At 39.1% G+C, this 26,321-nt stretch overlaps 2 protein-coding genes across 2 annotated transcripts; one reads left to right on the top strand and one right to left on the bottom strand.

Moving 5' to 3' along the window:
• Nucleotides 1–185: 185 nt before the first annotated feature.
• snx3 (sorting nexin 3) lies at nt 186–15,241 on the top strand. The gene is made up of 4 exons (XM_087805726.1): nt 186–379; nt 12,404–12,499; nt 12,847–12,971; nt 14,510–15,241. The coding sequence occupies exons 1-4, from the start codon at nt 218–220 to the stop codon at nt 14,613–14,615; spliced, it is 489 nt and encodes a 162-aa protein (XP_087661852.1). The 5' UTR covers nt 186–217; the 3' UTR covers nt 14,616–15,241.
• Nucleotides 15,242–17,007: 1,766 nt separating this feature from the next.
• On the bottom strand, nt 17,008–26,116 carry nr2e1 (nuclear receptor subfamily 2, group E, member 1). Its single transcript, XM_087805725.1, has 9 exons — nt 25,585–26,116; nt 21,970–22,115; nt 21,708–21,795; nt 20,512–20,747; nt 20,094–20,240; nt 19,093–19,189; nt 18,867–19,016; nt 18,682–18,787; nt 17,008–17,851 (listed from the first exon to the last, which is right to left on the bottom strand). Exons 1-9 carry the CDS (start codon nt 25,643–25,645, stop codon nt 17,689–17,691), a joined length of 1,194 nt encoding a protein of 397 aa, XP_087661851.1. The 5' UTR covers nt 25,646–26,116; the 3' UTR covers nt 17,008–17,688.
• Nucleotides 26,117–26,321: the final 205 nt, after the last annotated feature.

The raw sequence follows: 26,321 nt of genomic DNA, 5'->3' as shown, positions 1-26,321 counted from the left end.
ATCTGAAAGTGTTAATAAATATGTTTTAAGCACATAATCATATAGATATACTAAAATCGTTTTTTTCTTACCAGGCGAACCTCAAAGCATTAGTAATATAATCTTTATTTGGAGTGTTTTAACAGTGCTCTTTTATTTTGGAACATGATAGCGGAAATAAGACGTTGCTATGACTATTGACTTGTCACAATCCCGAGCTGCCAGAGGACAGGGAGAAATGGCTGATACCATAGCCGACACAAGAAGGCTTTTTACGAAGCCCCAAAACCTAAATGACGCCTATGGACCGCCGAGTAATTTCCTAGAGATTGATGTCAGCAACCCCGACACCACCGGGGTCGGTAGGGGCAGGTTTACCACCTACGAAGTCAGACTGAAGGTGAGGCAGAACCGGATGCTAACGTCGCTAGCAAGATACTTAAGCTAACGTCTGTCAAAAAGTTGTGATCCGCTGACATCAGTTCTGAACCCATCGAACTACGTGAAGACATACATCATGTTTCATCGACACAAACACGTTATTTCACTGTTAAGCATGTATGTTCCGATCATTTGCTTTAGCAACCTCTTTATTTTTATGCTAGTCCTGCTAAAGTAAGTGCAGACAAAATAATGCATATTATTTAGATAATCCAACTAGATTGAATATAGATTTCAAGGATGTTTAGTGTTATTAAAAAACTTGCATTTGTTGTGTTTTAATATTTATCAACGAGGTCCATTGGTTTTATAGTCCTCATCACAAGCCATCGTTTGTTTACTTGAGTTCTATTTATGTTTTTGTTAGTCAACGAGTATCACTTGAAATATAAACATAAGTCATACATATAGCTACTGTCAATTTGTATTTACTTGATTCATGAATATTACTCTAAATAGTATGTTGCCTTTAATAATGTCTACAGTAGTCAGTGTGCACGACTATAATTTGGTGAATTGCAACATTTATTTTTCATTTGTTCAATGACATTAATGACCTAATATCATCTTTATCAACTTTTATTAATACCTTCTATAAGATAGCATTGGTTAATGGTGTGTGTCAGGGTCGAGTAAATGCTTGTCAAAGCAGGACAGGCTTCCAGATTTCTTGCATCCTTGATGACACATTTCCTTCCTCCTACTCTTCTGAATTACTTGCTGAGAAGACAAATTCTTTTCTTCTCCGAAAACGGTCTCCAAGTTAATCGTAAACCAGTGTGTAAAATGGCAAAGCCATTTGTGTCATCAATATGCTTGTGAAATGTCACATGTTGGACTTTTTCGCTTATGCTGGAGAAACTGCTGTGTTGAGTCACTTTAACTGAACTTTAACTGTTCTGCTTTTTATCCTGCTCTTATTGGACAGTGTGGAAAAGGATTTGTGATGAGTGAGTGCTGCAACATCTGCTGCTCATATAGCTCTTTGAAAATGTACAAGTGATATATTTTGTAAAGCTAACACAAGAATGGAAGGGAAAATGACATCTTGAGTGCTTGAGTTTTTTACTTCCCGTCTGCTACTGATCAGTAAAAACCTTTTCATGTGATCCTCTGGTGAAAGGAAACAAACCCACTGACTATTGTTAGGTTAGGTTAGGTAGAACTTTATTGAAATATGAAATAGTTTTTTTCCAATTATCCACAGCAAATACAGCAATTTTTCATAATAATAAATCAAAATAAAATAAGAACAAGAACAAAGAGAAATAAAGAGAAAGAACAAGATGATACAATCTAAGTCTAAAGATAAAGAACATAGATCAAAGACAAATAGCAAAGATAAAGGATACAAAGATTAACATAGAATAGAATGCCGAGGTACTTATAGTTGTCAACTATCTCCACCTCGTCGCCTCTGATAGACACTGGACGTGGCTTTGTCCTGGACCTCCCGAAGTCCAAGACCAGCTCCTTGTTCTTAAAGCACTGAGGATTCTATTCTTCTTTTCTACTTTTCATAAACCTATGTCAATAACATCAAGCAGATTATTTCTCGGTCAGCATGACATACACCTTTTTAAGTAAATCTGAGTCAAAATAGTGCAAAGGAAATGGAGAATAGGATAAAGATCCCTTAAATTTAGATTCACTTAATTGCACACTAGGTTTTAACTGTGATACGAGTTCCAGGATTCCACTATTATCCTAAAGCGCTACCAACAACTTAATATTTATAAATTGATGGACTGTTTAAGGGAGACTGTACTTGCAGTGTTTTATCAAACCCAGTTAAGTGTAGGGCTCGGTATCAATCAATACATTTAGATACCGGTAGCAATACCTTGCCTTTACTTTGATACTGGCTTGTAAACGATAACTACTTTAGAATTGTTGGGTGAAATAGACTCAATGAACTTAGTTTCTAATGTTTCCATCACGCAATCACACCTCGGATAAACTTGAACACTGATTTTTTTTATCACTAGACAAACATGGGCAGACGAACATTGTCGCAATCTTGTGTGTGAATATATATATATATATATATATGCAGTATCCGCACTGTGTTCTCTGGTAACCATGTATTTCTCCTGCATGGGTCACATAAACTTTAGATAGATAGATAGAACTTTATTGATCCCTCAGGAGGTCTCCTTCAGGAAATTGTTTTTCCAATTAGACACAGCAATACAGACGATTATTCATAAAAAATAAGGACAAGAACAAAGAGAAATGAAGAGAAAGAACAAGATGACACAATCTAAGTCTAAAGATAAAGAACATAGCTCAAAGACCAGTAACGAAGACAAAGGATACAAAGATCAACATAGAATAGAATGTCATGATACTTTCGCTCCACTCCTGCCCCCAAACTCAGAATTGTACAATCTAATGTCAGAGGAATGAATGAGTCCCTGGGTCAATTAGTGTTGCATCTGGGAAGGAGCATTCGTGTACTCATTCTGCTTCTCTGTCATCATCCATGATGGACAGTAGTTTGTTCAGTGATCTCCTCTCAGCAACTGTCACCAGTGAGTCCAGCTTCATGCCATCCACAGAGCCAGCCTTTCTGATCAACCTGTCCAAACTGTTGACACTCCTCTTGGACACATTCCCACCCCAACACACCACAGCATAGAACAGCCACACACCAAGGTACTTATAGTTGTCAACTATCGTACATACAACCAACCACTAGCAGTGTTTTCGAGTTTTAATCATGCATGGGTACCAAAACCTGGCACCAAACTGTACTGGGTACTACTGTAGCATTTGGGTCAACTGTACTGGGTACTACTGTAGCATTTGGGTCGATGCCACAAAATATTTAAAGTTTAATACCAAGCCCTAGTTAATTGAACATGAAAGAAACAAGTCGGTGGTGTCATTCAAGATGCTACTCGCTGCCAATCAAATATGATATACGAGTCCAACATCCATGCATTAAAGCAGGAAGACATACTGTTGATCTACTAAAACCAGTTTGAGATGTGTATCGTTTGTTGATTCCAGATGTCACATTTGTGACGTTTTCATGACATGTCCTGTTCTTCTTATTAATTTTAAATAAAATGCAAAACAAGCTAACTACCATGCAATAGAATAATTGAAAATGTAACACGAGCTGGTTAACTATGGCCTGATCTAATGAAAAACGGATAATTTCTCATAAAAGGTTGTTTATTTTAAATACCAATTAACCTTGGCAGGATCATAAATAATGGTGAGAACAAGTTGATCAAATACTTAGGAGTACCTTCTGAAAGAGGACCCATCACATGTCGGGTTAGGAACCTCCACCATCCTGACTCACTTTTGGCTACATGAATGTTTAGGTGAATGTTGTTGAATCTATAATGATTCTGAGAAATAAATGGGTAATTCATATTTTTTTTTATTCAGGTTCCCATCTTTCTAGAACTCTTCAATTCATTATTCTTAACTTTTGTATCATTTCACAGACAAAGGATGCAGGCTTTATTACAACAGAAAGTAGTGTTCCATTTAATCGTTATTGTCTTGACTGACAACTTTGACAGTTGGTGTCCTTGAAGATTTTAGTCGGCAAACAGCACTTAAGTATTTATTGCTTCTTCCCTTTTACCCAAAAATAAATAAATGAAAATGAGCGAGGGAACAGAAGCCGTCCCCAGGCGTTACTGGGGTATCGGGCTACTGTACTTGATTAGCGTGTAATAATTAGCATAAGCGTGTAATCAGCATTATTGTGCACCTCGGAGCCCCGAGTGACCCTGCTTTGCATAAGACCACAGAAGAAGCGGCGCATCGCTCTCGTCTTTACAGACATGGTGTCAACTTTGCTTTGCTGCTCTGCATTTTCTATTCATCAGCTTCCTTTAGAAGTACTTGGCTTCGGAGTTCCTTGAACATTGTTGATTCTTTACTTTGTGTTTTCGGTCTATGATATGTAGAGGGTCTGTTATCCAAAATTCACTGTACACTTTCTTTTTTTCTGAACCACATTCTGGTGTCGGCCGTTGACGCTGTCCGGTCTTGATATCGAGTGAGTGCTTGTGGTCCGCGCTAAGAAACTCCGGCTAATCCCCTCATTGAGGAGAGAGAAGAATAAAACAGGCCAAGGTGTGGGGGAGTTGGAACATTTACTCCCCAGTTTTTACCCACAGTCCCCCCCCCGACACACCAGATCCCAAGGAGGGTATAAAGCCACCCTTCACTAGCTTTCTTCCTGTAGGCCACTTATCCCAATGTCAGTCTTCACTGTGAGAAGTTGGTCGTCTCGCTCACAGTGCTGCTGTTGTGATCACTTTCACTGCCGATACCTCGCATTCCCGTCGCCGTGTTCGTCCGTGTTTAATGTGCAATTTTTAGCCTGACTGAAGCAGGTTGAATATAGAGTTTTTTTCTGTAGAGAATCCAAATGTTTGTGTTGGCTGTGACACAAGTTGAGTAGTCGCTTGTTTACACTTCTCTCGTTTGTTTTATCAATCAATAGGCTCAATATACTGCTTTCAGTTTGCTTTTGAATGAGCGGAAAGGTGAGTCTATATGCTGAATGAAGGCGGATGTCCTTTTTCTCCCCCCACAAGTAGTACTTGAAATGCTCTTTAAGTAACACACATTTCTGTCCTCCATCTTTTACTTGGGCGAATGTATATACAACTTATTTTTGCTTTACTGCTTTACACTTATCACTTATCAATAAAGTTTTACCTTACCTTACCTTACTTCAAAGAGGTACTTTAGATGTATTATAAGATGAGCCTTTTTCTTTTGAGTTCCTAAATGTTGTAAACATACATTCTAATAGAAAATATACACTGTTAAGATTGTGGCAAACAATTTTAAGTAAGTAATTTTTATTTGTATAGCGCTTTTCTACACCAGGGTCACAAAGCGCTTAATCAATCAAAACAATATTGAATAAAGTATATACTTTAAAGGGCAAGATAAAACTGATAACACAACAGGAGTTCCAGAAAATCAAGGAAAAGCCTGAACAAATAAAAACGTCTTAATTGTTATGACGGTCCTAGTGTATCATTAAGATGTGTTGCATTCGAAACACTATTTATATGATGGAGTTTGATTGTCGTGTGTTACTATGTTATATTCGTATGCTTTACCCTCCTATTGGGGTCCTCTTTTACCATGCAGTACGCTGGATTTGTTTTTGAAATTCTGAAAATAAACATAAATATTCACAGTAAATATGGTCTGGATTTCGTTCTTCAAATGCGGTTATGATGCATTGCAGGTTCTTTTTCCGCCATAGTATACGTTTGCTTCTATCGCACGTTTCCATTCAATTTTTATATATATATATATATATATATATATATATATATATATACAGTATATATATATTTTTTTATCTTAAGATAATTTGAATACAACACTTAGGCTCTGTGTGCCTTCACTGTCCATGTAGCATGTTAGCCTTGTAGCTTCTGCTACAAAAACACTTAAAGTTGTTAGGAAAAACAACAAGAGGGACATTGCAGATGCAGAGCAGTATGGAGTTTTTTTTGATGTTTTTAAGTGTGTGTTTTGGATGAAGAAAAAATTAGCATTGTTTGTAACCGTCAAATGAAGATACATTTCTGCCTATAACGCTTAAAAGGAACCGATTACTCTTAACAGATATCCCAACTCTTAGACGACATTAGTGTGAGTAGAAAATGAGTGAAATTTGAATTTTGGGGTGAACCATCTAACTAACTGTTATCTAATGCTAAAACTAAAGATGGGATTATGTTTAGGTAGATTATTTTCTTAGAAAACATTTTGAAATTAGGTAAGATTTTACTTGACCTCAATGGCTGATGACTTGCTCTTAACCAATTGAAAGCATTGTATATGAGCTTTTTTTTTAGTCATAGATGCGGTATTTAACATTTTGACAAACAGTATTTTTTACCCCATTAATTTAATAAACAGTGGATTTTTCCGGAGAATACTTGGTTATTCGATAGCTAGAGAACTAATGCTGGCTTTTTCAGTTACGTGAAAGTGTTTGAAGCCCTACAAATACAACGGGGAGATATTCCACAGGAAGAGAAGGTGGGAAATGTTCAACACTATAGAGCGTTAGGGCATTAAATGTGGGGGGGGAAAAAAAAGTATCCTTATGCACTCTTGGTACATGATTTGATTCCATCAATGTCCCCTTAATTCTTCCTCACTCCTTTTGATTGTTGACTTTTTGCCATCATAGCTTGTTAAAATAAAGTATAAATAAGGTACAATGTTGACATTTCTGCCAGCAGGATAATTATTTGCTAATTAATGTTAATCCTCTGAGTAATTTTAGAAAACCATCCCAAAAATATTCTCTCTCTTCCCGGCTTCCTCTCCTCGGGAGAGCACATTCAGGAGTGAACTTTGGGTTTTACTTTGTTTATGGCTCAGCGCAGATAAAAGGGCTCTTATGGTCCGTCTCTCAATCTCGCTCACTTTCTCTGCCGCCCCTCCTTCACTCCCAACGCTTCTTTCTCATTTCCATTTGGGCACTGGAGTTGGGGTCTTTGGTCATTAATAAAATGGGGGGGAGATGGGTGGAGGGGGTTGCTTTGCGTGAAGGAGAGGGGGGGGGTGGTGCTTGTCAGGCACAGTCAAGTGTAATCCAAAGTCTACAGCATCCTCTTCGACAACTATTTTAATGGAAATGGGGAACATATTGTATCAAGGGTACCATATCCTACTTGAAATGACAGTATCAAAAGTGGGAGTTGATACTATGGCAACAAAGCAGCTTTTTGCCAGCTCACAGAGGATGGGGTGTCAGGCCACAGGGGCCGGGCGAGCAAGGGAATCAGTGAGAGAATACACGGCGAGGCGAGAGCGAAAGACCCCCAGAACCTTTTGTTTGGCGTGGCCCCCCCCCCCCCCCATTTTGAAAATATGATGCAATGAGAAGGTATTACGCTTCCATTTTAAATTCTATTATTCTAGGCGGAGGCTCTGGATGCACACTTGACTCGATCCATCCTGCTAAAAGCTAATGCACGTTGCCCTTGAACTATTTTCGCAGGAGAGGAGTGATCTTTGTACATCTCCCTCTTTCTACTGCCTGGTTTGAAGGGTTCTGTCTCTTTTCAAGCCATTTTCGGTGAAGCTGAGGTTTTTGCGTTCCACACATTATGAGTCGCCCTATAGAGCCCCCCCCCCCTCCACACACCCCTAGTAATGGATAGTAAACTGGTAAGAATCCTTTCTTCATCCAGTATGGCTGTCATAATGGATAAAGAACTGACTGGCTACATTTCTAAAAAAGTGCATCTAGCTTTACGCTCTTAGGGAGGAGATATCCTTTTGTCAAATAATGCAGTGAATAGAATGTAAGGCAGCATTTAAGAGGTTGGTGACTGTTTGCTAGCTTATAAAATTCATTCTCTTATACAATGGTCCCTCGGTTATTGTGGGGGTTACATTCTGAAAACCCCCGTGTTAAAGAAAGAAAGTAGTGGCTAGTTTAAATTACAAGATTTTTTTTTTTGAACTTGCAAACTTTACATTGCATATGAAGTGCAATCCCACTCAACAAACCCTGTCATGAACGGTTGCAGTTCCTGATAGGCTTTGCCGCCCAGTCGAACCACCTGCCGATCGCTAATGTTTGACCTCCTGCCCACTGAATGAAGGGCGGAAGAGACATTTAAATCAACACACTAGTTGTCCTATGTTGAAGTATTTCTGTTGGTTCAATTAAACCACCTGTTTGTAACGGTGTGGACAAAGACCAGGAGCTTTTGCTTTCGTGAACTGTGTGCAAAGATATAGCGAAGGACCCCCTGAACAATGAGCTGAAGACCATCCTGCTCTTTTTGTTACCAGACATCTCTAGTGCTCTCTTCAGATGGAACCACTCGTATGCTCCGGTACAAACCTCTCCAGGTTAAAGATCGTATCTCTCTTAATTTTACTTGGATATACTTCTGCGACATCAATAAGCAAATGTTGTGCAAACATGGACGGAATAGAAGTGGAAGGTTTATTAAGACATTTTTATTTTTGCAGGCTTTTCCTTGATTTTCTGGAACTCCTGTGTTGTTCTCAGTATTATCTTGACCTTTAAAGTATATATTGTATTGAGTATTGTTTTGATTGTTTAGTGCTTTGTGAACCCTGGTCTGGAAAAGCACTTTATAAATACAAATTACTTATTTATATGGATGTGATATGCAGTGTTCTCCCATGTTTTATTTGATCTAACAAGGAATGGATAATGTTTAATATGCTTCTTATTTAATCAGTGAAGCCTTAAGTCAAACTGCTAGTCGGGCAAGAGAACCACTTTTTTAAGTTAATGGCTGAAAAGTTGTTTTCTTTGCGTGACACCAAAGGAGTCATAAGCCTTTATGTGTCTGTAAAGTGATTTTCTTTGTCCTTCCCGCTTGGTTTCATTCAATCTATAAAGGTTTTGTCTCGAAAGTGAGATAAGCAAAGTGTGCCATTTAAGACCATTAATGAATGCTAAGACCTGACTGGGCGTGGACCGGTCCCGTATCCCGAACACTGCAAGGGCCAGTAAGTTGAGAAAGCCGGGTCTCAACCTCTAACCAGCCGTGAAGAGAACAGAGGCCACGGAAACCTGATCTTTGACTCGTAGAACTCTCAGAAACCGCCTCTTTCTCTGTGTGAGTGAGAGTGAGACCTCTCATTTTTCACCTCTGTCATTTTCGTTCCTCCCCCTGTCCTGCCGGACCAATCTCTTAATCACCGGGTCCGACGGGATCGAGAGGCCAGGTGACTTTCTGTTCTTACTTTATGGTCCGGCCCATATGAGACGGTCAAGCTCGGGGCTATTTATACATCCATCTATTAACACTGAGTTGCCGCTCAACTCTTCCAACTTAACACCTGAGCACGCATACTTCACGTGAGTTTACGTGAGGTTAAGTGTTTTCTGTGTGGACATGATGGGATTAGAGTCACGGCGGTGGCAGATTACCTGTAACTGTGATCTGTTGTGGTGGGGGATTAACTTTGAGGCGCGCCATGCTGTGAGGTAACATTACTCAGCGGGGACGGTGAGGGGAAAGTGGACTTAATGCTTGGAGTACTGAGGCAGTAAAGCTAAGATAATCCACTTCTCCTGTGAGACCCGGCGAGAGGAGGGAAGGGGGAGTTGATGACTTCACCTGGAGGAACTTGAAATACTTAAATAGATACTTGAGTGTGTGTGAATGACTTTCTGTTATATTAAGTATCTAAGATCTGTGAAATAATTCCCTATTTATGGAAAAACAGGTTTCTTTCTTATATTACTTTTTTAGTATTAAGGTTGAATTAATATCTTATAAAATAATGGTATAAACGATAAAAAGCAGAGTAGGAGAAACAAGGTTTGACATTATAGAAGTTCTAGGGGTCACCAACCTTCTTTGCAACTAGGTAATTTTGTATAGGCTGTGAATAGTACAAAGGGTTACTGGGACCTGTTTGAAACAATCTTCCTAGATAAAATAAAAACTTCACAGATAACCTTAAAGTAATAATGACACACGTAATGGTAATACAGTTTTATTGATGTTTATCAGTTGACTCCAATGACTAAGGACAGGAGGATACATTTGACATTTTTTTTGGTTTCAAATTAAACAATTACAACTTCGTCAAGAGTCATGTGGTCTGTAACTTTCATAACACCAGAGTCAAGTAGTGGGACAATACTAAAATTGTATATGTCCTAGTACCCACAGTACTGCAGCATATTGCCTCGTGATCCCTGTATCATGATGCGTATTGTATCGCCAAATTCTTGCCAATACAAAACCATGCTATGTTTTTCTTTAAATCAAAATTGAATCAAACGTTTTTTAAGGAAGCGCTTTATTGAGACTCACAAGCACCATCAGTAGACCTTAAGAGCACCTATGTGGTGACCTCTGAACTAGACCATTACATAAGGGACCAAAAAAGCATTGGGGCCAAAGAGCTAATTTCACATTACTTTGTCAAACAGGGAACATAATCAAATACGTTAAACCACTTTCATGATACAATAATTGTGCCCAGATAATAGATGCAGGATATTGTAAATGCTTATGGGTTTCTGGTATGATTGCCATATTTTTCTTCCTTTCTCCTTAAAATGCAATCTGTATGAATCGTAAGAACATTTTTTTTACAAAAAATAGTGGTGAAGATTACAACCTATACAAATAATGTCCTCACGTCTTGCCTAAAGTTACTTTTCATGTATTCTGCAAACCAAAACAATATTCAAGCATGTTGCATTTCTTTATTATATGCATTAGAATGTTCAGAATTCAATTTTTTTTACTTGCATAAAACCTTTGAAAGTGAAGTGCAAAAATAAGCCTGTTTTCTATGCTTTTCCTTTGTATTCTTCATAAAGTTCTGAAATCCAAATTAATCTTCTCTGACCCTAAACCAATGTTCGATGAACAACAAGACATTTTGTCACAGAAAAGTTTGTTTTTGGACCATAAGGCGCACCAGATTATAAGGTGTATTTTGTTTTTGCAACTTGACTGAGAGCAGTGGTGGTAGTTTTACCAATAAAGTAATGTTACGGAGCCTTATGGTGCAGCTTCGTAGCTTTCCAAAGTTGTACTAAGACATTTTTGACAGATCCTTGAGCCACATGTATTCAGTTCGAGGTCAGTGAGTAAATGTAAAATGTAATGATGTTACACACTCACTTAGAACATCACTATTGTATATGCATCAGGGCTACTGTACAATCATGGGGTGAGCGGTCCCTCGATTGATTCATAACATACATTACCGGCTTTGATTTTTGTCAAGAGTTTCTACTTCCCTCCAAGGTTTTGATCGATGGTTTTGAGAAGAAGGTGAGAGAACAAAGACAACAATGGCCGGGTTTTGTTGAATCCCGCCGGATGGAGTCTCAAGGGCAATAAATGTGACTTGTTATCTCGGTGAAAATAACGAAAGAAATTGAAGCAAAAAAAACAAACAAAACATGTTGCCCAAAAAACCCACTCCTGCGCTTCCTCCCTGGATTAATGCCTCAGCATCTCCATACCATTGTCTCCTCGTCCTTTATGACCGTGTGCACCCACTTTTTTGCTTTTTGTTCCGCCATTTGCTCAGCCTTGTAGCTAGGACTGAGTACACAGTTGCAGCTCATCGATCAACCCTTGGCTCATCGTCGTATTCACACTGCACCTTCCTGCTCAATTGCTCTTGTGAATCCATGAATTCTGACCTTCTGTCAATGTGGCGCGCCGAAAAAACTCTTATTCGCTCCCTCCTTGTTTCCTTTATTGTCATGGGATGGCCATGTGATTTCAGTAGTACTGAAGAGCTTTGGCATTGTGCTGGGATGTGCTGTTTGCGCCAGTGTTCTCCGTCAATGTCGGAAAATTCACTCTTGAGTGCTTGTCAACAGCAACTTAGAACTATGCACTTCTGCCGTACAAAAATATACAAAAAACACTGAATGCCCCAGACCTTGGACAGCAAAACATAAGTGAACTTGGAGGCCAGTTGAAATTTTCCTATTCAGGGCAATTTTGTTATGAGGAGTTTTTTCTTTTTTTTCAGGTCGATTTCACAAGGCTGCAATTTAAAAACAACCCTTTTCACTCATTTGCCTTAATAATCCCTACAGGATATACCATGGATTCACAGTTATTGGCGATTAAACTCACTGAATTTTGGATGTTTAACAAAAAGAAAATTGATCTTTTTTTTAGGGACTTTAAAAAATGTTGAGAGGTAGTTTGTATTTAAATCGTGAGAAGAAAAATAAGTGAACCAGATGAATATGAGACGTGACCGTGACATCATTGTGTGTCATTGTCTGCATCTACGAGTTTTTGTTTGGAAAGTCTTACTTGCCGTGACTTGTTCAACTCAGTTTTATATTTCACTAAGACCCATGCAAAAGCGACAGATTAACTGAGTTTGATTTTACTAAATGTTAAACTATTTGGAGGTGCACCATTACATTTTTTTTCAATTGTATTGTATTTAAAGGTTGTGTTTTCTGTGCGTCTGTCCACAGACCAACCTGCCGATCTTCAAGCTGAAGGAGTCGAGCGTTCGGCGGCGATACAGTGACTTTGAGTGGCTGAGGGCTGAACTGGAGAGAGAAAGCAAGGCGAGTGTTTACCGTTTTCAGAATTGCATCGACAAATTTAACCTTACATTTGAACATAATTGTTTCTCAATATAAATGTATAAAATGATGCATCGATTGAGATAATACCTTTTCTTGTCATTTGTGTAAATGTTTTTTCTTAAGCTTTTAAAGTAGTAGCCCAAATGGTTTCTTTTAATTTCTTCAATTTCCACTTTTTGTGTGTATTTTTAGACGTAAATGTAGAGTAGAAAGCTTTTGCACAACAATGGAGCAGCAGCCAGGTTACGTTATTTTGTTGCCTCTGCTGTGGTTAATGGGCTTTTAATTACCGTCGCCGGGTTCGCTGTGTGGGCTATTTTCTCCAGGTGGTTGTCCCACCTCTCCCAGGAAAAGCTCTTATCCGACAGCTTCCATTCAGAGGGGACGACGGAATATTTGCTGATGCTTTCATCGAGGAGCGGCGACAGGGACTGGAGCAGTTTCTCAACAAGTAAGCATTTTTTTTTCCCGAGGTCAAAACCAGCCGCCTCTGCTTTTCCTTCTCCCGTATTAACTCTCAAGAACAATCGAATAAACTTCCTCACTTCAGCACAGCTTTGACGGTCTTCTGCAATTATTTCCTGTAATTGACTGACAAAAGGACGAGAGCAAGCGCAGGGGACTGGAGTGTACATCTGTTTTTCTTCTCACATTTGTTTTATTGTTGATGTGTAATTTATGATAATTGCCGCACAAATTACCGCTCGTCGGGGTTTGCCGTGTGCACCTCTGCTTATTTTTGATCCGGCGGCGCTCGTGTTCAACTGCTGAACAAAAAAAGTTACAATGCGATTGTAATTATTTTCGCTTTGATTGCAGACACGGCCATTATCTTTGTTTCATGTGCAAATGCATTGATGTTTCCTGTCTGATATTTCAAGTCTAAAAATACGTTTTTCAAGACGACGGTAGTTTTGTAGCATCTGTTGATCATCCTATTGTTCTGTTTTAATTGAGGAACTTAAAAAAAAAAAAAAAAAGCTGTGGAACGTCGGTGGAAACTTTAAATATGACGAGAAGAAACTTTTCTCATCGGCCTGGTATTTGACCAGCGAAAGATAATTAAGGATTCCGAAGTCGCCTCAGATTTGAGATTGGGTTTTCATGTATATCAAAATTCCCGGGTCTCAGGTGGAGAAAATGATTGTGGTCCTGGTCCTCTGAGTCACCGCAGCTCTGCCGGAGACGCAGTGGAAAAATTACTTAAGTCATTTAACCGACAGCAAATTGAAAGTAATTTCATGTCAGACCGACTCGTGCTTCTTGACTTTGTACCTTCAAATTCAATCTGCTGGGGTTTTAGATTCGCTTCCACAAGTTGTTTACCCGCAGATATCAGAGAAAAGTGACCAAGTTGAAGCATGTATGGAGTCCAAGAGTGAATTCAACTTTATGTAGTGTCAAATCATAACGAAGTTACCTTGAGACGCTACATTTTAAAACTATTGAAGAGAAGAAAAACATATCCCTGTGAATCAACGATGAGTGATCAGTGTTGTCTTGATCTTTGAAGTATGTACTGTTTTGAGTATTGTTTTGACACATGTTTTGAGTATTGTTTTGATTGTTAAAGCGCTTTGTGACCCTGGTCTCGAAAAGCGCTATATAAATATATATTACTTACTTACTTACTTACTTACATTGGCGAGAAAAAAACTTCCTTTTAGAAGGCAGAAACCTCGAGCAGAACCAGGCTCCGTGTTGACGGCCTCCTGCTGTGACCGGCTGGCAGAGCTGATGGGGTGGAGGAGTAAACAGATGGATGGAGAAGAAAGTGAGGAAGGATAAAGTGAGGGAAGAAACGAGAGTATATAGCAGGACAGCAGAGTTATTGTCATACCTTAATTAAAGTTTAATTTAAAATTCTATTTGTGTGTTTGTCTTGACTTTCAGTTTATATATCATGTGGTCAAACCCCATTGTATTTTGGGAGGAAAGCTGATATTTTTCTGCTAACACTTTCTTCCCGTCTCTTTTTGTTTCTTCCAGGGTGGCCGGGCACCCTCTGGCCCAGAACGAAAGGTGCCTGCACATGTTCCTCCAGGATGAGTCCGTAGACCGGAACTACACCCCATCCAAAATAAGACAAGCTTAAGAAATCAACGGCTCAAGCTGACCCCCCCCCCCCCCCCCCCCCCCCCGACAACCCAAAGCTCTCCTCACCACTCCAGGTTCCTCTCAGACAATAAACATTTCAGCGACGACCTCACACTTCACCACTACATCATCCCCCCCCTCCCTTTATTTTTTACTTTACAGTATGTTTGTTTGTTTTTTTTCCCTCTGATTGGAGTCAAGAATGTTCACGACTCATCTGTGGTCGAATGAATTTTATAGTCATTTCACTTTATGTCTGAAAAGCCACTAACATTGATTATATATTGTATTTATCATTAGTTACGTCTGAATATATTCATTTATAAAGTAAAATTGTACGAGTGATCAGTGTATGCAAAGCTCTTAAGAAGAATCGTCGAGTTCTTCGTCGTGTTTTTGGCATGTTTCAACACACAGTGACTTTAAAATCACCTCCTCACCCCACTTTATACAAAGACATGAATTTGTGCAGTCATCGTGAGAGTTTTCTAGTAGGTAGGATGGATTTACTTGGAGGGAACTGCAGTATTTCTACCAGCGATATGCATTTTGAGATTTGTATGCTGCTGTGCCATTATTGTTTATTTTGAAGATTTTCCAATAAAAAAGGTGAAACGATCAAAAGCACAAGCACATCATTGAAGTTTTTACCTCTTTAACCTGCAGATCAAATACTTTTCTGTCTCTTTGTCTTAACAAGAAGGATCTGTCTCGCCTGCAGTTAATACAAAACTCTGCAGCGAGAATTCTGACCTGCTCTAGTAGAAGAACTCACATTTCCCCGATCCATAAACCTCTGCATTTGCTCCCAGTTTTTTCAGGATCAATTTTTAAAATCGGGTTCTTACTTTCAGAACTATTCATGGTCAGGCTCCTCCTTACATCAGTGATCTGATCCAGCCTTACACCCCAGCTCGGGCTCTGAGGTCTGTGGATCAGAATCTACTGATGGTTCCTCTTCTGCGTCCATAGTACCAATGTGGTACTTGTTAATCTGTGGAATCATTCTTGACTGTGTGTCGCCTTGGAGTTGTGCAGAACTCCTGCGCCTCGTTTTAAAAATCTGTTTTTATTCTACTTTTCCATTTGGAAAGAATCGGTCACCGATCAAAAAGGGCTGTGAACAGAAGCAAACAACTATTGTCAGGTCTTCCACAAATTAGGGAATAATTGACCCTCTGTGAAAAAGGGAGCAAAAGATTGTCAACTGCTGTTATTGGCTCATTCTGATGGCGAAACACAAAAGTAGTTGTGCAGAGGATAAAAGGAGTGAAGGAGTTGCTTTCCCATTTGTGAACATGAACTTGCAATGACTTCTTTGAAGATAAGTCAGACCATTTTAACCTCACCATGATCTAGACGAACACTTAATCTGATAAATTGTATCAGTACGATAATTACATCTTAAATTGGGATGTTTACCATTGGGTCTCGAGAAACACATCGAGTCTGTTGGAAAAAGGACACACATGAGTCTATCTCCTTATCAGTGACACAAGATGGTTGAGATGCTTATACAAAATGTGGTTCTAACGTGCTTCGGCAAAAGAACTTTACGAACCTTCTGTACTTTTCTACTACACTGCCACAGTCAACTTGACTCGGCTCCATGAGCTATGAGCTCCTATTTACTTTTGGTTATAACTTGGTATTGCGAAACTTGTAGGCAATGGCGTTCTTGACAAACACAAGGTCTGGACCTCGTCTACGAACCACAAAGCAACTTTTACGATCGACCTACCTATACTCTTTCTGTCACAGTGTTTTTTAATTTTTATTTAATGGCTTAATGGTCTTGTTAGGAAACACACTGACTCTTCTGTGACATCACTATCTGACCAATCATAAGGTAAGGTATAACTTTATTGATCCCTCATAGCTGGCAGATTATTAGTACCAGCTTGGCCCACTAGGAACGTGTGTGTAGAGCAGGCCCTAAAAATACTATCTGCTTCGACGAGTTGAGTAGGGCTAAGCATGGCTCATGGAAAGGTACATGTAAATAGGAGCTTTTGGTGGAGAAGCAGGAGCTGGTGAACCCACAGCAGGCAGCAACTAAGATTTGACTGGATGTGGTCCATCTCTAAAGAGGTACAGAATCATCAGTACCCTAGTAAGATAGATCAGCCCTCTCTGATCACATGATGCCCAAAGTACCTGTACCTAATGAATACCGGTCAAGATTTCCAGGTTACCTTCGCCTTTCCTGCTCTTCTCAGGATAGCTATCCAGATAAATGGGACCTTGCACTACCTGCTGAGGATGAGAGGAGGTTCCAAGAAAGTGTTCTCTACTCTACCGGACCTTCAATGTTGCTTCTGCATTCTTTTCTTGTTTCGTAAATCTTTACCCAAGATAGCTGTGAGGAAGCAAGTGAGGAAGCAATGCGGTGGCTTTGTATCTCAGCTATATTAAATGGCTGACTTTATTCTTTTAGTTACAACCTTTAAATAGTTATAACTCCAGATATTCACAACAAAGATAAAAACAGTCAAAATGTTTCCAAGTGCTGAACAATATTTGATCAATATCAGTGTTAGTGTCACAGAGTCAACCTTTTTATAGACATTTTTAAAACGTTGCGCCTTCAGAACCGAGCGTTGGCCACACGGCTGAGATGGCAAGTACGTTGTAAAGCCACACCTCATTCCTGGCAAGGGTGTCGGGGGGGGGGCGTCGGTTCACCCTTTGCGTTTGGTTGCAGCACCGGATCAAAGGACCTCGACTGGCATGCGCTCTTTTTTGACTCATGCATCGTTTTTGGTTTCCTTCATTGGGGATTGAACACAGCAATGCATGATTGAATTGGTCGTCAAGCTCATTGGTCTCACAAAGTTTTTTTTTTTCCTCAAATGGGTTTCGCTCCAAGATCGACGGCAGGTTTCCTATACAGGTGAATCTATCATGACGGTTACATCCTACCTAGACTGACAGTTATCAGGCTAAACAGTGGATTGCAGCTGTCGCAGTCTTGAGTCACTTGAGTGAACGTCCTTTTTTTTTTTTTCTTTCCTTAAATAGTCGCTCAAGAGTCTCCGTAAGTCTTCCCGGTGAACCGTTTGGAGGTTGATTCATATATCGCTGGATTTGTACATGTCGGACAGTAGTCGGGTGATTGGGACGTTGCCGATGGTCTTCTTGAAGAAGACCTCTTCGATGGTGGTCGGACCGACGGAGCGCAACGCCGGCAGCAGGAGAAGCAGCTTTCCGAAACGACACGGCTGAGTCGGGTACCTGGGAAAACACAACGCCGACGGTGAAACTTTGTTCTAAGAAACGGTGCCTTGAAGTTTTTTCCAATAGATTGTAGCAGTTTGTCTGACAAGCAACTAAGTCAACCACCCTTCCTGTTAGACTTTAGTCAAACAGTGTCACCGCTTGATACTACATGTGGACAGTAACACCAAGGGCAGATGGTAATACCTCTGGTAGTAATTTTCCTAGATATTTGTTTGTCCATTAGTCAAATCTTCTTTTTCCGTGTCAATGTCACGTCGCTCTGAGAGGACCATGTTTCATTATGTTAACTGGAGTTGTTCTGGTTACCGTAAAGAAAAGCCTTTGCCGAAAAGCGGCGCAAAGTGAATTGACAGTTGTATCTTCTTCTTGATATCAATTCATTATATATGGTTCGGGTTTGGAAAAATAAATAAAGAAAAATATGAGAATCGAAATATTCGCCAGATATTTAAGCTGGTATCAGCAGCAAAGACGTGTTTATCCTCCTACTGCTGCTGAAAATACACCTGTAAGTATATGCATATATATGCATATATATATGACGTAACTTCCGTTTAAAACGTCATTAAGATGGCAGACGTTTAGGGTGGTTAGTGTCCATCGAACCATGCTCAGTTTTGTGGGCGTTTTAGTACGCCAATTTAGTGTGCATGGCGCACTAAATTTCGCATACTAAGAATTGAGACGCACTTACACACTAAAAATACTAACTTTGAGTACGCTAGTATGCGATTTAAGACACAGCAATGGTCTAAAGAAATCAGTCCTGAATTTGTTCTCAGCAACACTGTGATAAATTCAAAGAATCGAACCAAATGTTGTACCTGCTGTGGATGTAGCTGTTTAGCGTTAACTGTGCCTCGTCCTGTAGCGCTGCGATGGCACTCGCGTTTCGGAAACTTCTGAGCTCGGAGCCGCCGTGAGCTGGAACTGCAACACGGAATACAGGTGTTAAACAAAAAGAGGAGGTAACAGGGAAAGTATCAGAATAACTTAAAGCTCTTCTCACCAGCTTTGAACGTCACGATGCACTTCAAGCAGGCGAACTCGGTGGCGTCGAGACGCATCTGTCTGAACCTGGTCACCACCTCCTGGAGCGCCTGGATCTCGGACATGATCTTGTTCATCCGCTGAGACTCAGTGTTTTCTGTGTTCATCCCTGCGGTGACGCGTGAGAAAAGTGGGTCAATGTTGAGGCCGACAGACTCGCGGTTGTCTGCTGGGACGAGCTGTACCTGAGACGGCCAGGAGGGTGGTGGAGTCCACGGGGATGGCCCACTGAGCGATGCCCAGGACGAAGAGTTCCCGCCAAGCGTCCTCCAACAGAATCAACTGTGAAGCAGAATTTGTAAGTTTTCATCCACTTTTCAAGTGCAACAAGCAGAATGTCAGTTTCTCAAACAATTTCTTGAATGTTTTAATCATGTCTGCTTCAATGTATCACGACTGTATATGGACCTTTATACCTTTTTTTTTAAATTTTTTTAAATGGTCATTAACTTAATTCATCTTAACACAATGTTATAATGACACCAATAACATTAAAATACTCGGATAAATAATAATTATTTCCGGAAAAAACTTAATCATGAAAAATATATTTTGGTAAAAAAGTATTAATTAATTAATTTAAAAAAAAAGCATTTTTTTAATTAAACTGTTATCAGTTTTATCTTGATCTTTTTAGTATATACTTTATTGAATATTGTTTTGATTGTTTAAGCGCTTTGTGACCCTGGTCTGGAAAAGCGTTATACAAATAAAAATTACTTACTTACTTACTTACTTACTATCAATATACATAATACGTTATACCATTATACTTAAGGTAAGTATATATTGATATTAAATAGCTTTAATTCCAATACTAATTATTAAATGACTAATACTATTATGTAATTTGTAGAAGTTGATTATTTTTTAAGAATACTGTAAACAAAAGTTAAATCCATAATAAAAAATGAATATAATTACTAATATAATTATAAATATAGTAAACATGCGATTAAGAGCATTATATATATATACAAGAGAATATAATGGTAATAGATACCATCATAAATAAATTGTGATGTGTATAAAAACTTATACACGTTCAAATGAACAATGGTGGTTCAACTCAAAGAGACAATACAGAATATTGATAAACAATAAATACAATAAAAGCATCTCAGAGAAATGGAAAAGATGTATTAAATCAACATTTATTAAATCATTGCTTCTTCATCGGTCTCACCTGGTCGGTCAGGGGCAGCGTGGAGAAGGCGGGAACACTCTTGGCCCACTTGATGCTCATGAACAGGAGTCGTGCCGCCGACTCGCACACCGACTCCGTGGCCACCTCGTACAGGTACATGGGCGTCCCGCTGACCTCGTGGGGATACTGCAGAACAAAGTTCTGTTGTTATTTACCTCGGCCAGAGTTGTGTTTACAGTTCAAACTCCAAGCCACGGCGCCTGCTCATGACAGTCATTAGTAGAGCTTGTGGCGGATTTACAGAGAGAAATCTAATTGGTGGATTACAAGCTCGTTAAGCGGGGCAAGAATTTCAACTTCTAACCCTCGCACAGGAAAAATAATCCCGTCGGTACAAAAGTTTAAGTTAATATAACCAGTATTGAATGTGCCGGGATGGATTCATGGGACTCGGTACCTTGGGGGTGGGCTGAGCCAGCCCCACCAGGGTTTGTCTCTCAGGTGTGGTGGCCACCGAGCTCATCTCCAGGTTGTGGGGCTCCAGCTGTGTGACGGTGGTGAAGAAGGGGGGTCCGGGCAGGGATGAGCCCGGGAAATGTGTCGACGATCCGTTCACCTCTTTGTGACCCCGGAAATAGAGGGCGACCTGTTTTCGGATGGTGGACGTACGGGGGCCCCTCTCGTGCTGGACGGCTGTGACGCAATCGGGCGAAAAGTTAGTTGGTCATGAAGTTTAAATTCATCAATTTATCATTGGAAACTTTCTTTATCATTATTTGTCTTTCAAATAGACTCCTTCTAAATCTATAAATCACCCTAAATTTCCGTTCTAGAGGTAACCCCATGATTGAACATTTGAACAAGACATATTTACATAAAATGTATCTTCAAAATGATTTTTAAAAATGAAAGCATCTGCAAATGTCTTTTAAATTTAAATGTGTGAAACTTTTTTGTCCTTGAAAAATGTTAGTTTCCTTATTATTTATTAATTTTCTTTACTTCATTCTGAAATACATTTCTTAAACTTGGATTACGTTACGGCAGACCTGGGCAAAGTGCGTCCCGGGTCTTTATATTTTGTATTTATTATTAATTTACATTTTCACTTAAAACTGATCTACTTTTCCCCTCATTTTTGTGTGTAATTTTTTGGGTATATATTAATCCCTCAAAATATATTTTTAAAGTTAGTTGAAGAAATGTTTAAATAAAGAACATGTATACAAGAATAAAATTGCATCTTATTTATCTTAATAAATGTCATGGCCCTGATGAAGAATGTCCTTTTTTTTAGAGATTTTTTCATCTTTCTTTTTGCTCGACGGTCCCTAACAACATTCACAGAATTTAATGTGGCCCTTGAAGAATTATAATTGCCCCCCCTTGCGTGACGGTGTTTTTTCAAGTGCCTCCAAATGTAGTGTAAAATCAATTTAGTTTATCAACTAAACTATTTATTCGACATGCATAAAGTTTTCAGATCGTGTTTCTTCCTAAAATCTCAACAATAATCCCGCCTGTAACGATTTGTTTCCGGATGCATTCCCTTCATCTGAGCCTGGCTTCAGAGGCGCATCCTCTCGTCCACAGTTTCCCGCCTCCAAACGCATCATTATAGCGCAACTATAGCCGAAGTGATGATTCAATTACCGTCTTTATTCATGCTCACTTCCAGACACTTTTTCAATCGACAGGCTCGGCACTGGTTTCTGTGGGTTTTGTCAACAGGACACCCGCCCTGTTCGGAGAGAAAAAAATAACAAAAATAAGAGAGTGTGAGCGCGTCTCAGCTCAGCTCTTTTCGGTGAAAACATTAATTTCCTGCTGCCACTGAACCTCTCACCGTCTTACTGGTTGACAGTAATGGTTGATTTTTACTAGGACTCACTAGTTAGCTGGTGTTGATGCTCACCTGTGACCCTGACTTGCAGACGTACGTCCTGTTCCTGCGGATGCTCCTCTTGAAGAACCCGGAGCAGCCGTCACACGCGTACACGCCGTAGTGCTTCCCTGAGCTCCGGTCCCCGCACACTTTGCACGGGATGTCTAAGATACGACCTGAAGAAAATAATAATAATACAAATTAAAACTCTCGATGAACCAAAACAGTACGGGTCGACTAGTTTGAAACGAATAATGATGGACTAATAACTAATAATTTAATACACCTTCATTATCTCAACCTTCATAAAATCAATATAGCCATTTTATTTTTATATAATCCGAAATGAAATGACCAGTACTCTTGAGATTGTGTTTTTAAATGTAATTATTTAACATTAAAAACTATTCTATCTTGCCCTAAGATTCACATTTAATGTGTCTATTTTGTTTTTATTTTTCTCTTGTTTATTTTTAAATGATTAAATTACTTCTCTGTTTCCAACAAACTAATGTAATGTGCATTTCGAGTTTTATTGACGTCACGTGGACGTGGCCTGAGTATTAATTAATGAACATACATGACCTAAACAACCACTCGATTAATGTCCAATATTTATCTTAAGAATGCGTTCCAATGTAATATCGGTAATGGAATAGTTAGTAAGAATTATATTTATGTGCATCCAGTACAATATTAGTTTTATCGTCATGGTGAGGAGAATTACTAAGAACGAAAACATGGCTATAAACAGGTGATGCATGAATTTAGTTTACAAAACTTTATTTTATTAAAAATAAGTCAACGTATTCAATCCACAGTTTGTCATGTTTAGGCCTCTGCTGTGTTAATGTTCATTAATCCTTCTCAGGTTATAAACTTCTTCTTTTTTTTTAACTTTAAAGTGCTAAATTAATAGCCATTTGAAAAATATAAACAACATTTTAATAAATAGTTATTAGTTTCGCACATTGTTTTTGACCTTCATTCAAAAGATATAACGCATACCGAGTTCTTCCGGAAAATACCGAGCAATCCACAAGTCCTCGTTAAAATGAAATGTTTCGAATCCAAAATAGTAAATATGTTATTGTAAGTATACACAGCTGCTGAAATATGAAACCTAGAAAAAGCCTTTTTGTTTGGAAATTTAAATTTAATTCAAGTGTTATTCAATGATGCAAAAAAAATGACACCTTCACTTCCGCGTTCAAGGAATGTGGTAAATCTTCTCCATACACGATTGAACTTGAAGAATAAAAATGCGATAGGCTTAAAAAATGTTTTCGTATATATGCATTTAAAGTTTATTAGAATTGCTATATAAAATGTGGCGAAATACGCCTATATTTTACGCACTTCTTAAACGTTTTATAAACGTGTCCGAGTTAAGCGACGCCTTGAATGCAGCATCACTTCAACTTGCAGAAAAGTTAATGCAATGTTATTTTATGAAGTTTCTAAATCGCATCATTTCGATGTATTTAAAACCACTGGTGTGTGTGTGTGCGTGTTAGGGCCCTCAGAGTGACCATGGGAATTCATGTTAAAGTTCAGAGTCCGGTCCATGGGAAGCGTCATAACGCACTAAGACAACGGCTCACAATGGAGACATTAGGGGAAAGTGTTAACTTAATGATTTTCCTCCATTGAAGCTCGTCTGACTGCCTGGATCTCGACAAGCTGCCAAGTCCGCTCCATAATGGGACTCGACAGCTGCTTTATCCCGCAGGTCTATAGGCCCGGGATTAGGGAGTGACACTGCGCCATGAGAAGAAAGCGCACCAACAAGTTGCACCAAATCAAGTGTATGTAAATGGAGACCAAGTCGAGATGAGGAAAAAAAAATACAAAGATTTGGGGAAGAAGAAGAAAAAAAATCCCTTAAAAAAAAATTCTGGAGGGAAAACGCGTCAATGTAATTACTCTGACGTTTCGCCACCTGCTCGTTGAGTCGCCAGTGACCCGGCAGCGAGGGTAGCCTGGGAAGAAGCGGTCAGCAGGAACAACAATGACCACAGGAGAGAATTATCAGGCTTCCATTGACACGTGATTAAAGAATCAGAAGGAAAGTTTTAGACTTTTGAACCGCAGGGCCTTCAGGATACTCGTCGAATATTCAACAAGTGTTTAAACACATCCAGACATGCAGTGTTTATATTCCAACTGCGAGCTAAAAATAGAACCAGATCACTATCGTGCGTTCTGTAATTGTCACCAAAAAATGCGTATCAATTTTGTCATTCTTTTTTTTTCTTTACTAAAATCTTGGTATTTTTTTATTTGGTATTTCATTTTATAGATAAAATGTTTCATGCGTCAGGTATTTGATACAATAATTGATATTATATCATTAACCATTTGACTTAAAACTGTATACATATCAGATTATAATAAATAAATATCTTTGTTTTAAATGAACTCGATAAAGTCATTCAAAATATATGTTTCACCTGTTGCGAGGCATGACTGATGACATTATGAGGTCCAGAGAATAGGGTTTGACTGAAACATATATTGATAAATAAGTCAAATTTGAATATTAAAAAAAAAAACCCGCCAAACTTAAATTCGACTTTTGGTCACATTTTTCCTCACGCAAGTTTCTCACAAACCACACAAAAATAGCGTTTTTAAATCAGTATGTCAGTGGCTGGGGTCAAAAAGCAACAATCTCATATTATATATAAAATAATAACAATGCAAATAATTTATATTTCAAACTGAATTGGTGAAAAAAGGTTAATGTACTTAATGAAAAATAAATGATGCGCAATTTTATCAAGTGTAATGCATGGGGGGCGTAAGGAGGGGGAATGTATTTAACTTTCCTCTGTGGGGGTCCAATTCGTCTCTATTGTCAGCAGTAATTGCTGGAAGATATATGGCACATTCTATTAACGTAATCACCATCAGGGAGAGTAACCTGGATATTACTTTTTTTTTCAGCGTGCACACGGAATAAATGAATCCCTGACCACCCATCTTCAGCGTCGTCCTCTCGTCATCATCACATCTTTTCTTATCTCTTCCCACCTAATTAAAACCATCACGAATTTCAATGTAATTTACGAAAACGGGTCCAATAATACTGAAACAATACTGGTGTAAATATAGTGAGCGTGTAAAAGCGTCGTAAATGTTTGACGCAAGGCCTCAGTTTGGAAAAAGGCCATGATTTTGTGACAAAAAAGAGATGCGCAAATTGATTTTTAACATTAAAACAAATCGTATATTACGACACCTTCAGTAATTGTTGCGGGAAACGAGTGTTGCGAATATAAATGGCGAATATAAATAAACAATATTGGGAGAGAAATCAAACAAGTGGTTACGTTGATTCATAAAAAATCGATTAATGCAACTTTTGAAAGTCGAAATTTAGCAGAAACCGATTAGAGGAGAATAAAATAAAGTGTTGCGTCAAATCTTTTTTTTGTTAACACTTCGGGTAAAATATTCTGAATAAATTGATTAAGAAAATGTTTCGACATTAAACTAAACGTTTTTTTAATAAAGCCTAACTTTTACGCACATATTTGGGTAGATTTCAAATATAATCCTTTTTTTTTAACTTTGATTTTGTCCATCAGAGATGTGTCACAGGTCAAGTGCACGGAAAGATGAAGTAAAAAAAAGACTTACTTGATTTGACACTGAGAATATCCAGACAGCCACTTGTTGATCCGGCCGGTTTGCTCATCATGGATACTTTTTTTTATATAATATAGTTGAATAATATATCAAATAAAACCAAGCGGCGCCTCGTCTTGATTCTTCAACTATATCGACCACTGTCCCGACTCCTGTCTTTCAAAGTCCATATGAACGTCCTCCCTCTGTTTTTTTTTGGGGCGACCACTGGGATGGAACCGAGGGACCGACACGTCCTGGAGGGGAAAACTCTGCCCGAAGCCGCGCGTCTTCTCCCGGCGAGCGCTCGGACTCGGGAGCGCAACAGGCGTGGAAGAAAGAAAAAAAGAAAGTGAGAAACAACCGATGCCAAGAACGAAGTCCGCGGGAATCTGGATTTTCGAGGCAGGTGGATTCAAAAGCAGGACACGGTGTGACTTTGTTCTGCGACTCCGTCAAATAAAGCTTGGTAATATTTATGAGAAGTGTCAGGGGGAGGCCGGAGGGTGGAGATCTCCACTTCCTCCATCCACTTGGCTTTCCACTCCACAACTCCAGGCTGACGTCACAGCGTGTGCGTGTGCAAGCCCCCCGACGCTGTGCAAACCACAGGAGATGGTTCGTTTTCTGTGGATTATTTTACTCTAAATTCAATTGTGACATGTTTAAATAAATGAGATAAATCGAGGTGTTTATTGTAAAAACGCTTTTGAGGAATTTATATTAATTTGCGCTGCTGCATGAAGGGA

Source organism: Callionymus lyra, chromosome 13, assembly GCF_982586985.1.
Source record: "Callionymus lyra chromosome 13, fCalLyr1.hap1.1, whole genome shotgun sequence".
In the NCBI taxonomy this organism is placed as follows: Eukaryota; Metazoa; Chordata; class Actinopteri; order Syngnathiformes; family Callionymidae; genus Callionymus; species Callionymus lyra.
The sequence above is the reverse complement of the archived record's forward strand: the minus strand, read 5'-3'. Positions and strand labels throughout refer to the sequence as shown.

Coding starts and splice junctions, on each gene's coding strand:
- snx3 (XM_087805726.1), top strand. CDS start 218: ATGGCTGATACCATAGCCGACACAAGAAGGCTTTTTACGAAGCCCCAA. Junction 12,500..12,846: donor AACTGGAGAGAGAAAGCAAG/GCGAGTGTTTAC, acceptor TATTTTCTCCAG/GTGGTTGTCCCACCTCTCCC. Junction 12,972..14,509: donor CTGGAGCAGTTTCTCAACAA/GTAAGCATTTTT, acceptor TGTTTCTTCCAG/GGTGGCCGGGCACCCTCTGG.
- nr2e1 (XM_087805725.1), bottom strand. CDS start 25,645: ATGATGAGCAAACCGGCCGGATCAACAAGTGGCTGTCTGGATATTCTC. Junction 20,241..20,511: donor TGGCTCAGCCCACCCCCAAG/GTACCGAGTCCC, acceptor TTTGTTCTGCAG/TATCCCCACGAGGTCAGCGG. Junction 17,852..18,681: donor AACAGCTACATCCACAGCAG/GTACAACATTTG, acceptor GTGTTTTCCCAG/GTACCCGACTCAGCCGTGTC.